Raw genomic sequence first — 14221 nt, 5'->3', positions numbered from 1 at the left:
CCCAAAGGCAGCCATACTTGCCTTCTTGTGCTTGATGGTCTTGGTGAGCTCATGGCTTCATCTCTAGAGGACCTCCAAGCTTACTTTAGGAAAAGCGTTGTCCGGAGAGTTTTATCTGTGCTGAAGAAAATGAGCGGGGAGCACAACGTGTTTCTGGCAGAATCTAGCACCTCCCAGCTCCCTGGCCCCCCTGGCACACCTGCTTGAACTTCTGGCGCCCCAGTCACAAGCCACAGGGGGCGCAGCTCCTGACTGAAGGGCAAGGGGCTGGTTCTGGAACTCGCCTTCTTTGACCAGCTAGCGCCTCCCACAGGGTGCGGTTCTAGTGGAGACCATGGCCTCTCAGATCTCCTTAGGGTGCTGCTGGAACAGCAATTCTGCGTTTTCATTGTGGTCAATGAGTAAATGCCTTCTGCACTTACCATAGAATCGTTTCTACACGGTCATTTCATCTTTAACAACCGTGGTGTTTCTGGGTCTTATTATGGTGTAACAAACAGGGTTTTCCTTCAGGTATGTTCTATATATTCTGCATTATTTCAGCACTGAGAGTTTCTGTAAACACTACAGAAGAGTGTTTATTCCTTTTAGAGCTGATTTTATCAATTTTAAGAAAAGCAGTAGTTTTGTATTTAGATTAGCTTAAATGTAATCATCCTTACATTCTTTTTTCACCTCAAAACTGTTTGAAACTGAAATAGATTCTCTTAACTGATCCTTAAAGACCATTTCCCCCAAACATGAATTCAAGTTAAGTTTAGATTTATTTATTTGTTTGGTCCTTCTAAAGCAAAGCAATCCTTAATTTCAGGCTTTCTTTCCTTGCCTTTCTTTTCTTTCATGTCGTTGCAGTGCTCTATAAACATAGCCAGAGGCACAATAAGGATTACAGATAGTTTAACCTTTCAGAAACATTAAGTGAAACAAGACTTTACATTGAAATATTAATTTGATGCTATATTAAATTGTCACTTCAAGCTTCTAAAAAAATGAGTGAAACATGATAATAACAGCAATTTCCAAAAGCCAGAGCCCAGGCTCACACTCCCAGGTGGAGATATAAATATTTATCCGTCGTAGTACATCATTTAGAATCCTCTCTGCTGAACCCTTCAGTCAGCTGGGAATCTCTTAATGGCATTTCATTTTGCATGAGAAGAGCAACAAGGTGGGGATTCATAGTACTTGTTATTCTTGTTGCGTGCCCAAGAGCGAAGGGAAGAGATCTTGTGGCTGTTTCCTTGTGTCTGTTTTAGAAATTCTGATTTCACCACGTTCATTTATCCTGGTATGAGAGCTCTGTCCAGCCCATGGCTGTGTAGGCCAAAGTTGTAAGGAAGCCTTTCGAAGAGATAAAATTTGGTTTTGTTGATTGCACTGTGAAATCGTTTACCAGTACCTTTCTCAAAAGGCAAAAGAAAGTGACAACTGTTAGTGTTGGCAGCTCAACTTTCAGACAGAAGCACTGCCAGCAAACAAAAGTTTCTGAGCATCCTCTTGAGAAAAAACAGAAGCTGCTGTTGAAGAGCAGGTGACTCGAGGTATCCAGCCACGACAGTACAAGTGTGAAAGATACGTAGCACAATATCTAAAAATGCAAATGTAGGTGATGCAGTGAGTTTACCACTGAGTATGGACACTGGCCCCAAGAGTAACTGATTGTTTTAGCTTCCTATAGTGAGCATAATAAGAACTGATGATAATCAAGTTGACTCTTCAGAGATTGGAGGATCAATATTGAGTTCTGATTCATATGGAAGCTCGTGTCATTGTGGACTTGCAAGCATTTGAAAGCCACGAGTCCAGGCGCCAGACTGAGCTTCTCTGTTGGACGTGAGAGAAGAGCTTGGCTGCCGGTGACCTAGAGAGCTAGCCTTACGCCGCAGGTAGGAGTGCGTCCGGAAAATGCCACGTCCGCGTAGCCACTGAAAGGCGCACTCTCCAGCCCTGTGTACTTGCAGCCACACTCTCATGAAAGAAGCATTTCTCTTGCCTGATGAGTGTTCTTAATTCCTGAGCCACACATGGGTGATCAGCATTGCCAAACGTTTGGTCCATTTGTGGCCTTCTCTCCCTCGGGACCTCAGAGTGGCAGAGGACAAAAGTTGCAGACTCATCTGACTTCTAGAAGGGAGTCTGCAAGGCTACTACTGTAGCTACACCTGCTCCGTCTGTGGACTGAGATACGAATACGGCGGGCGGGGTACCCATGTGTCTATGTCCTTTGCCAGTGGGGAAGGCCTGCCTTGGAGCCACATCAAGACAGGGGTTGTAAGTGAAAGAAATATTTATACCTTCCTTTAGGAGTCATCCTCAGGATTAAATTGTATTTCTTCCTTCTTGTAGTCTGGAAGTGAAGCTTGTAGAAGGGAGGCAGCAAAGATTCCTTAGATTATCTTGTGGTCGAATCAACAGTGTTAAAAAAGAAATTGAGAGATGCTGAGGATGTTTTTCAATATTCAGAAAAAAAGAGGGTACTCCTGCCAAATACTTGGTTATTGAAGAAAGACATGATATTGTATCCTTTGCAAACACCCCTTCTTATTTTGGAAGCATTTATATACAAGTTGTTTTGCAAATTTGTCAATGATATTTAAATTCTTAAGGGGAAGGTGCGCTCAAAATTCTGATCCTAAAAGCAACATGAGAGAGAAATATAATTTTTTAGTGTTTCTTTTATATTTACAAGAATATTACCTCACTTTATAAGCAGATAAATACATGCTACATACATTTGCAAAATTATTCATTTTTAGAAAGCTTTTGTTCGTGGAGGTTCATTGAAATTGAGAGTTCCCATCATGCATTTAAAATCAAATGCATGGGGCGCCTGGGTGGCTCAGTGGGTTAAGCCCCTGCCTTCGGCTCAGGTCATGTTCTCAGGGTCCTGGGATCAAGTCCCGTATCGGGCTCTCTGCTCAGCAGGGGCCCTCTCTCTCTCTCTCTGCCTGCCTCTCTATCTACTTGTGATCTCTGTCAAATAAATAAATAATCTTGGGGCGCCTGGGTGGCTCAGTGGGTTAAAGCCTCTGCCTTCGGCTCAGTTCATGATCCCAGGGTCCTGGGATCGAGCCCCGCATGGGGCTCTCTGCTCAGCAGGGAGCCTGCTTCCTCCTCTATCTCTGCCTGCCTCTCCGCCTACTTGTGATTTCTGTCTTTCAAATAAATAAATAAAATCTTAAAAAAAAAAAAAATAAATAAATAATCTTTAAAAAAAATTTTTTTTTAAATCAAATGCATTTCCCAGCATTTTAGGGACACATCAGATGCTCTAGGAAGTCTCCCTTCCTCCCTCCCTCCCTCCCTGCTTCCTTTTCCACCCTTCACCCCAGTGTCTTGGTTTCATCTTGTTCCGGCTCAAGTCATGGACAGTCAGTCCCCACCTCAGTCCTGTTTCCCTGGTCTTCATATTCTTCACAAAACCTATGCCCTCATTACTATCATTACCCTTCTTCTCCAAATGCAGAGGCACAGAGAGGTTGAATAATTGACCAAGGGATGCACAGCTAGTGAGTGTGGACCTGGACCGAGAGGGCTCCTAGCCCCGTGATGTGGCTAAGTCATACCAAGGGCCCAGCTGAAGCTCTGGCCATGAATTTACAGTCGCCCTGGATGTGGGATTACGGGGATTACCCCGGTAGTTTGCATGTGTGGTTTGCAGATGTGACCCCTGGCGTCAGAGTTTGTGTGCAGCATTTCCGGGGACAGCTGGTGCAGAACCCAAGAAGGTGAACATTCAGGCCTCTGTGCCAGTCCCCCACGCAGTGACAGGCCACACTAGAGTGGCGGTCCACCAGCCCTGGCATTGCCAGAGCCAGTGGAATGTCCTTCTACTCTAATGAAACCGTGTCATCTTTTCCCGGAGCCCCTACCCAGAAATTCCATCAATGGGTGGGATTTTCTCTTCTGTGAAGTTTTGACCCATAAATGTTTTCTAAACCTTTAGCACCAAGTGTTGCTCATCAGTACTGGGATCTAATAGGGTAGACTTGAATATGGGTTGTGGTCTCGTCCCTATTTTTAAATTTAGGAGCTTAAATCTATTAAATCTGTATTTTTCAAGGTCTTCGTCTAAGAGCCTCATCGATGAGCCAGGCCTTTGAGAAGCAGCGCCTGTAGAAACTTGGAGACACAGATTAAATTGATCTCATTTTTATAGGCAGTAATTTATTTAGTCTTAAAGATGAAGGGGCTGTAGAATGTAATCTACGTGGGTGTTTTTCTATGGGGGAAAAAACCCTTGTTGACGATTTCCTGTACAGTGTGCAGAAAGTTTCTTTATCCTTTTCATTACCTGAATAATATTATCCACTCGTCCCGAAGCACTCTGTGGCTCAGTACAGAGATTTTGATCAAAAAGACTTACTCTGCTGCCAGGACTTGTAAGAGACAGGCCAAAATGAGAATAATCCGAGCACAAAGAGGGGTTGAGCAGCCAAACTGAAACCAGCGTGGGACAGATGTGCTCTGTGAGCCTCCAGAGTACCTACACACGGCCTGCCTCAGAGTGCGGAGGGCCAAGCAGATGGGGGTTAACATTGAAGTTTCTTATAAGAGTGTTGAATGAAAATAATCATTACTATTATTACCGTTCTCTGCAGAGGGAGGAAGAGTGTAGCAGCGCACAGGCCTGGCGCGAAGCAGGTTGACATACTAGTCCTCACAACTTCCTTGCCGGTGGGAGTTATGGTGCTCATTTTCCAAAAAATGAAACTAAAATGAAGAATGATCTAGTAACTTGCCTGAGATCCCACAGCAGGTACATGGAGGCACCAGGATGCACATGCATTCTTCCCGACTCACAAACCCACCTTGTTTCGACCCTGCTCGTGCAGTGTAGACCCCCCCTAGTCTCCATGTTTTGAAGGCTCACCCAACCATCTTCCTTCAGAGGTGAGGGACAACAATGCTTTTTATTTCTTGAAGTCAGATGTGAGAAGTTTTGTTTTCAGCCAACGCCTCTTCACCGCCTGTTTTGTATTAGCAAACCTCACGTTAATTTACTGGGTTTTTTGAAAGGAGGAGAAAGAGAAAATGTTCCACTGATCTGACTTCAAATGAAGAACAAACTGAGATGAAACTCTACTCAGGAAACATAGCAAATTAAAACGTGTGTAGCTCAGTTATGGTCGGTGTGCTAGAAAAGACCAAGCGCACCTTTAAAACCTGCCAGCACTGGGTGACAAGTGTCACACTCAGATACCGATGTTCTTCGTCCTTAATGACAAAAACTGAGGTCTTTGTTGACCTTTAAGATGGTTAAATGTTATCAGCATTGATTATTGACTGTGCTTACCACTAAAAAGTTTGAAAGGGCATTTTATTTTTATTTTTGTAAAATGCTCGTTGTAAAAATGGAAAAATTTAAGCAGTATAATTTATGAAAGCGGGGGGGAAGCAAAATTACCCCAGGTTCCACCATTACCACTTGGTGACCATTCTTCCAGGCTGCTCCCTGTAAATATGCACAACATGTGTGATTTTAACAATTTTTACAATTTTGGAATCATGCTACTCATGCTATTCACATACCTGTCGAGGACAAAAAATAGAGCTCTTTTGAAATAGCCTCTCCCCTTCCATTTTAAAGAAAGGAAAACCCAACTTTCCTTCGGAGAGTGCAGTAGGACCCATTTTATAAATATCAGCTTTCAAAGGAGATGTGTCTCCCTCTCGTGGCCCTTTCGAGGATGGTCACCAATGCTTCAAGACTGGAGTTGTGTTTTTGCAACTGTAATCACAAATGGCGTCAAAGCTGGAACTTGTCCAATGGCCATGATGAAATCCGACATGGGACCAGAGCGCCTCTGTCTGTCCGGAGAGCAGGAGCAAGCACTGGGGTAGCGTGGCACCTTCCCTTCACGCAGCTGCTCTGGCGGGCAGAATAGTTCAATACATTAGTATGGTGGGTGAAAAACAAAAATTAGGACTAGAGAGGACTGTCCCAGTTTCGAACGCTCAGCTCTCTCCACAGTTTCCTCTTTAATCACAGCTTCAGGGCTGTGGTTTTCATAACGCTGTTAAAGGAGCTGATCTTAGTGGCCAAGTGACTCTCCCTCAGCCTCACAGAGTTACCACCCAGGCTTCTGGGGAGAAGGGGGAGGCCCTCGGTAGAGTGTGATTTCCCTTTAGAGGAATTAGCAAATGAACCAATCACTTGTCCTCTTGTCTCATGCTGTTATACCCAAGTTTTGGCTTTACAAATTAGTTTGGGGTGTTGGGAAAATATATCTCTTTGGAGATGAAGTTGAATTTTCTTATCTATGTATGCTCGGTGAACACAGACGCTGTGTCAGGCAGTATAAACATGGTCATTTTCTGTACAGGACCTTAGTGGTTGGATGGTTTTACTTTGTCTAAAGGCCAAAGGCAGAAGAGTTACGCTCTACATCTGAATGAGCACCTTTTGATTGCATAATGTGTTCCTTTTTCTCTCTCCTCTGCAGTACATAGTAGAATGTCATGGGATCACCCTTCTTCCCCAGTTCTTGGGCATGTACCGGCTTAATGTGGATGGAGTTGAAATATACGTGATTGTTACAAGAAATGTGTTCAGTCACCGTTTATCTGTATATAGGAAATACGACTTAAAGGTGAGCTTTTTGTTCATTTTTATTAAGTAATTAAGCAACTGTTGTCATTGATCTTGCTAATCACTTAGAAGGTGCTCAGAGCTGAAAGCTACCAGGCAACTAAACTAGCAAATCTTGCCTTCGAGGGATGCAAGGATCCTTGCTAGCTTTACTGGAAGGCTTTTGCACTTGTCAGGAACGTGTCTGATTTTCAATGTGTCTGATTTTCAAGTTGTTTATTGAACACCAGCTAGGTTCCAGGCACTGTTTTGGTGCTGGGAATAGTAGGATGAACAAAACGGACCAAACCTGAGCTCAAGGAGCTGACATTGTGGTAGGGACGGACAGACAATAAGTAAAAGCAGCGAGTAAATCCTGTCACATAGTAAGAAAGGGTAAGTGCTGTGGATAGAAGTAAAGATGGGGAAGAATGAGGGCGGGGTACAGTGTATACAGGGTGTCGGGGAAGGTTTCACTGGAAGCTGATATTGCAGCAGACCCAAAGAAAGAGGGTGTGAGCTGAGGGAAGGGCATTCCTGGCAGAGGACACAGGCCCTGGGACCGGCTATTTCAAAGACTTTGGGTGAGAGGCACAGTGTAGGAATTCTGAGGGGAGTGAGCTGAGCTGAGTCTTTGGATCACTGACTTCAGGGGAGGATGTCCGTGTTGGGAGATGGCAGTCTGTGACCTGCCTGCCTGGCAAATCCAGCTTGGCCATTTTTGTAAATAAAGCTTTATTGGAACACAGCAGGGGCCAGTGTTTCTGCATCACGTGTGGTTGTTTTGTACTCTAATGGCAGAGTTGATAGCACCACAGAGACTGCTTTGAACCACGAAACCTAAAACATTTGCCAGCTGACCCAGTCAGGAAAAGTTTGCCACCCTTTAGTCTTTGCCAGTAGATCTCAGATTTTTTGATCTCAGACTCCTCCACTCTTAAAAGAAGACCCCCAGTACAGCTGGTGTGGAAAACAGGATAAAAGTTCCTCAAAAAATTAAAAATAGAATTGCCATATAATCTAGTAATTCCACTACCGGGCATTTACCCAGAGAATACAAAGACACTAATTTGAAAAGACACCACACGCATGCCTATGTTTATTGCAGCATTATTTACAGTAGCCAAATTATGGAAGCAACCCAAGTGTCCTTTGACTGGTGAATAGATAAAGAAGATACATGTATGTGTATACACACACACACACGCATATATGATGGAATATTACACCGCCATTAAAAAGAACAAACTCTTGCCATTTATAACAACGTGGATGGATTTAGAAGGTATGATGCTAGGTGAAGTAGGTCAGGGAAGGACAAATACCATATCAATTCAATCATGTGGAATTTAAAAAGCAGAGCAAACCAACAAATTTTAAAAGAGACAAAACAAAAAACAAAAACAAACAGAGGTATAGTATAGAGAGGAAACTGATGGTTATCAGAGGGGAGGTAGATGGGGGATGGGTGAAACAGGTGAAGGGAATTAGGAGTGCACTTGTCCTGATGAGCACTGAGTAAGTATAGAATTGTTGAATCATTTTATTGTATACCTGAAACTAATATGACATTGTATGCTGATTATGTTGAAATTAAAATTTTTAAAAGAGAGGACTCCCAAAAGCTTTTGGTTATATGGGTTTTATCTACTGCTATTTACATTGTTAGAAATTAAAATAAGAAATTTTTAAATGCTTACTTTATTTACGACTTTAAAAATCATTATATGTTAACATATTTTTATGAAAAATAGCTGTATCTTACAGGTAAAATAATTTAGTGAGACAGGAGGCCTTTTTTTTCCTTTACATTTTTGTAAATCTCCCTAATATATGATTTAATATGAGACAGTTGGAATGTCCTATCTGGTTGTGCTGTCTGTTGCAATGTTATGCGATTGGAGTATATGAAGAAAGACTTTACACAGATACATAGTCGGAAAATGGGAGGGTGGGTGTTTCCATTACTTTCTCAGAAATTTATGGATATTCTTCCTTGATATTATGCTAAAACCTAACAAAAGGTGATTTCTCAAAGCTTAGTTACAATGTGGAATCAGGAATCACATCAGTGAACTTGCTGTACTTATTTCATTAAAACCCACTGGTCTGTTTACAAACTTTGATCATTTGAAACAGATGGGTTCCTTGAGTTATGTGGTCTTCCAAATATGGACACATCTCATTATGTGATATCGAGAAGTCACATTAATATCACCGCAAGTCTCATCCAAGAAGTCTTTAACACCGAGAAGCTTTCATGCTCATGGTGGTGGACACAAGTTTTTAAAAACTCTGATTTCCACTTGAAAGCCCAAATTTTACCACTGGCAACCAGCCCTGTGAGCTGTTTTCTGTGAAATGCCAGTACACGGCTCCCCCGCACACAGCCGAGCCCCACTCGGCTTGTTATTATTGAGCAAATACCCACCAAACGCCCAGATCTGAGTTAAGAGATTGCCAGTTGTTCTTTCAGGTAAAAATGTTTTGGTGAAAAATGTGGCTAGTTGAGCTCATAACTCAAATCATCACAAAAATGACTTTTCTTATAACGTTCCATCTTCATAAACAAAAGCATTCTATGCATATTCCCACAAGGAATATTGAAGAGATGTGTACTCGTGGTCAAGATTTACTAATTTCATTACTTCATCAAGGACAGTTTTAGACATTTATATATAATGTATATTTTGTATAAGGTTTTATAGGCGAGATAAACACAACACCAGGCGAGGTAGGCACAAGGCAAGATTTATTAAAGGCACTCTCTGGCGAAGTTTCAGGGCTCAGGAGAAGGGGAGCCAGGAAAGTCGCGCTGGAGGAGGTGGGCACCCTCGGGCGAGGTTCCCTTGAGGTTCCCTGACTCTGGAAAGCAGAGTCGGGGAAGTCACACTGGGAGGGAGGCGACAGGGGTCTTTTATCTGGCCAAGGCAGGGCATGGGCTCACATCCATATATAGTAGAGTATTTGGTGAGGAGGGTATGGGGTGGAGGGTCCTGAAACTTCTGTTTCCTGCATAGGTATCGGGTTACCTATGGAGACGTGACCTGGGCATACCTCCTTTTGGCAGGAGAGTCAAGGGTTGAGGAATTGGTGGTGGGGGGGGGTGCTGGAAGATGGCGGCCCCGGCGGTCATTCTATTGTTCCTCCTGCATTCCCGGAGCCACCGACCCAACATTTTGTATGTATTTTATGACAAACTCTATTAGTACCATTTGGAGCCACTGGATTTGTGCTAAGCTGCCAACAGTTTTACCCACTATTCATGCAAATATCAAGACAGTGAAAAAAGGCCGATAGTGTCTCAATATTATTAGAAAGGTGGTTTTGATTTTGCAGAGCTCGGAAGGGGTCTTGGGACCCCAGGATGCTGAGCACACTTTGAGAATAGTAGTCTAAGGGAGGAATTTTTGGTTTAGGCTTATCTCCTCTCTGGAATTCAGATAAACTGCATAAGCTTCCCAGATCCAGCCTTGCTCTGTTTTGCCTCCAAGTTGAGGCCCTTTTGTCTCCTGGAATCGCCTCTGGTGGAAATTCCAGCCACTTTCGGAGGCTCTTGGATACCATCTCTCTCATGAGGCCTTTGCAGTGCTGCTTAGAGGAAGGACTCTGTGGAGCATTACCGGACTTTGTTCACTGGTCTGACTCCCCCACAGAATCAGCCAGAGAGAACTCTGAAGCGCCTGTCCTGGTTTTATCACTTGTTAGCAGTGGGTGGGTTGCTGAACTTTTATTGAAACTCTGTTTCTTCATCTGTAAAACAGGGATAATTATACCTACCTTTGCTGGGTTATGAGGATTCAGTTGTGCGCGCGTGCGTGCGCGCACACACACGTCATGCCTGGCATAACGTGGGGCCTGTGAGAACTGGTCAATGAATTTGGGTAGTGACTCATCTATTCTATTAGTAAGTGCCTTAAAGGCAAATCTTCCGTCCTTTTTCTTTTTTATGCCCCTAAGATAGATAGTGTTTCATTCAAGCAAGCATCTAGGAAACATATCTTGATGTAAATTATACTTCTAGACTGGATAGTATAGTTTTAATTTGCCTCAGACTTCCTTAATTTCATCTCCAGTTTTTAGTTTGTAGAATAAATTCTCTTCTTGCCAGTACTTTCGGTTGTGATGGAACCTGGACATCTGGCATCATTTCATGGCTCAAACTTTTGGCCTTGACTTACTAACCTTATTTTCTGTTTCTGTTTGAGTTTTTATTTTGAATTCATTTAAATTTGAGCGAGCTCCGGGCACCTCCCTGCCCCCACACCCTAGGCTAATGATCTGCATTTACATGGAGATGAAGCTTCACCGAGAAATAGAAGCAGGGTAAATTTTACCACAGGAGGGAAAACACACAGGGACCAGAAACTTGGCTAGAGATAAAAAGAGGAATAAGTAGTTTCTTCCTCTGACCAGGAGCACAGACAGTGCTCAAATATTGCAACTATCCCATTTTTTTTTTTTTAATCTGGAAGCATTTTGTTAGAAATCAGTGTGTAAAGGAAGATGTTTGTGGTCTGTATTCAAAAATCCCTTTAAAAAAAGGAAAACGGACCATTACAAGTGGGAGCTGCTGGGTTTGTGTGGGCCGGGGTGGGGGGGCAGGGGGGTGCTGTGGTTGTGCAGCGGGACCACACATCTCCTCTCATGAACAATTTACACTGTCCCTCATCACTTCGTGGATCAGCTTTCTGCCCCTCTGATGCATCCCCCAGAAACTCAGAGCATTTCCCTGGGCTGACAGCAGGTCTGTGGGGCTGCTGACCACCAGGGGGATGGAACATTGACCTGTGGGGGTGGAGGTTACGGGCGGACTCTCTTCATAGTCAGCTAATGCACGGCTTCCAGAGCAATAAATGCCCATCTAAGAGGTGGTCAGCGAAGCATGTCACTCTGCTGACCTGGGCTTGCTGGGGTGGCCAGCGCCATGGGGGAGGGGAGAGTGGTGATGTGGTCGTGATCCTTCTCCAGCCATTTATTTGGGGAGGCAATTGCAGGCATTGCTGTGTGAGATGCGGTGAGGAGCACAAAGAAGAAATTGTTCCTGTTGTATTGCCATCGCTGGGGATCCCCATCTTCCAGACATCTTCCAGACAAGGGGACCTTTCTCTTCTTGAGCTCTACTGCATGCCCCTTTTGGCGTCTGGGTGGGCTTGGATCTTCTTGGACAACCTCAGAGCTCTGAGGTGTGTGTGGCTTTGAAAACCAGTGCGGCGGAGTCCAGTTATGCAGATCAAGAAGCGTGTTTTCTTCCCCTAGATACCTTTGTGCTATGCTCAGCCTAAGGCCTGGAACAAAGGCGGATGCAAGTAAATGTATGTCTGAAGGAGTTCCCAGAGCGAAGGGGGACAGGAAGGGCCCATAGGGTCTAACTCAAGAGTAGTGAGGACATGTTCATCAGTAACCCTGAAACAGGGGAGAAGGGTAGGCGGAGGGCCCATGTCTGGAAGATATTATGGGGGGAAGGAGGCATTTAATGCCCGGGAAGCTACTGCAGCCACGAGTGGCCCACATCACCTTTGAAGACGTAAGGCCAACCATTTCTGGCAGTTGAGGCAAGAAGCAGAGCATGGTTTTGATCTGGTGTTAATAAGTTACCCTTCAGGGGGCGCCTGTGGGGGCTCAGTCAGTTAAGTGTCTGACTCTTGATTTTGACTCAGGTTGTGACCTTAGGGTCGTGAGATCGAGTCCCTGTTTTGGGTTCGGTGCTGGGCATGGAGCCTGTATAAAATTCTCTCTCTCCCTCTCCCTCCGCAACCCCCCCCCACCTTTTTTATTCTCTCTTAAAAAAAAAACCATTAAAAAAAAACAAAACATTACTGGTCAAGTGATTGTCAGGTTTTCTGATTTCCAGCAGGGGCACAAGAACCAGGGAGAATCCTGCTCAGGTGACAAGCTAGGGAAAGGGTTGGAGATGAGCCAGCAGGAATGTCTGCAGAGGAGGGAGGGGAGTGCCCCCCTGGCAGCATTGTGACCAAGGGGACAGAGCTCCCTCAGGGCACGGCTCTAGGGCCAAGGGGGCGCTCGTTTATTTCTGCGCTCTGGCCTGACATGCTTGCATATTTTCCATGTGTGACACCCGATGTTTTCATGATAGTCTTTGTGTTTCAGGGATCCACTGTGGCCAGAGAAGCCAGCGACAAGGAAAAGGTGAGTACCCTGACTCATTCCTGCCGCTGACCCCTCCTTAGGTCCACTCTTCCTCTCCCACCTTCCGGGGGCAGTTCTCCTGTCCCCTCCGCCACGCCAGTGACAAGCACGGCACTGACCTGAGAAGGCTCCTGCCTTGAGCTCCCCCACGCTCTCTGTTGGGCACTGAAGTAGTTCTGTTAGTTTTGTGTGTGGTTGAAAGAAACGTTCCACATGTGACGTGGTCTTGAAAGCACAGTCACCTGTGCGGTTACAGGATCCGGATGCGACTCCCGGTCAGCCCCCAGGGTCCTCACGCTGGTTCCCCCCCCACCCCCCCGCCATCGGGCGGCCGGGAGCTCTAGTCCTTTCCATGCCACTCCTAAAATGAGTGTGTTGAGCTTCAGTTTCACCTGGAAAAAGGTTGGCTCGGATGAGCTTCAAACTCCTTTGTAGCTCTAAGACAGGGTGAGAGGGCTTTTGATGACAGAATTAAGCATGAGGAGACTATATCTTGTCTTTTCCTGAGTCACTGGACAGCGGGTAATATTTGAACCACATTTGGCTTATGATGCAAGCGTATAGACAGATTCAACTGAAATCGGTTTGATGAAGCGTTTGGGAAGTAGTTTTCTGTATGGAAATCGAAACTGACCAAAATCCGCATTTGCTTAGACGAAAAGTACCTCGAAATTCTCAGTTACCCCCCTGCTCGTCACCTGGGCAAGTTTTTTGACCAAACTGTTGAAAGCAGGGCTCGGGATTTTTGTTTCTGTTTTGTCTTTAAATTATGAGTTTATATTATTTTTTTAAGATTTTATTTATTTGACAGAGAAGTAGGCAGAGCAGCAGGCAGAGGGAAAGGGAGAAACGGGCTCCCTGCTGAGCAAGGAGCCTGACATGGGGCTCGATCCCAGGACCCGAAGGCAGAATGAGCCGAAGGCAGATGCTTAACCAACTGAGCCACCCAGGCATCTCTAAATTATGATTTTAAAATGTTCTCTTCCTGTCTGGATTTGAATTTTACATTTTGGAAATCTCCTGTTCTTTGTGCACTCAGAAGTATTTGTAAATTTTTTTCATGGTTACCATCCTAGCTTCGGGCTAAAGTAAGCAATCACGCGACACATCTAGCAGGCAGCACAAACATTAAAATAGGCAATGAGTTATCATGTGATAAGCAGTTTAATAGAGAACATGTGCACCTGACTCATGCTCGCGGGGTCAGGGAGGGGCTTCCTGGAGGAGGTGATGTTTGGAACCCTGAAGGACAAGGAGGAGCTAGCTGGAGGGAAAGGTGAGACAGAGCATCCCGGGCAAGGGGGCAGAGGGGGAGCACTTGGCGCTTTAGCCGCAGGGTGACATGAGCCACACCAGTTGGGAAGGCTGTTGAAATAACCCGGATACAGTGGTGTCCTGAGCTAGGTTGGTGGAAGAGAATAGGTTTTCGGGAGATTTGGGAAGAAGAAGCCACAGAAGATTCAATATGGGAGGTGAACAGTGCCAGGGAGTGTGTGTGGA

General features: G+C 44.8%; 1 protein-coding gene across 1 annotated transcript in view; it reads left to right on the top strand.

The window, feature by feature from the left end:
- Nucleotides 1-14221, top strand: part of PIP4K2A (phosphatidylinositol-5-phosphate 4-kinase type 2 alpha) — a 176264-nt gene that overhangs the window by 131727 nt on the left and 30316 nt on the right. Inside the window, exons 5-6 of the mRNA XM_046012352.1 lie at nt 6447-6593; nt 12683-12721. Of these exons, the coding sequence (XP_045868308.1) occupies nt 6447-6593; nt 12683-12721 (186 nt within the window). The remainder of the gene's footprint in view (nt 1-6446; nt 6594-12682; nt 12722-14221) is intronic.

The sequence above is a fragment of the Meles meles genome, chromosome 7, assembly GCF_922984935.1.
Source record: "Meles meles chromosome 7, mMelMel3.1 paternal haplotype, whole genome shotgun sequence".
Lineage (NCBI taxonomy): Eukaryota > Metazoa > Chordata > Mammalia > Carnivora > Mustelidae > Meles > Meles meles.
The sequence above is the reverse complement of the archived record's forward strand: the minus strand, read 5'-3'. Positions and strand labels throughout refer to the sequence as shown.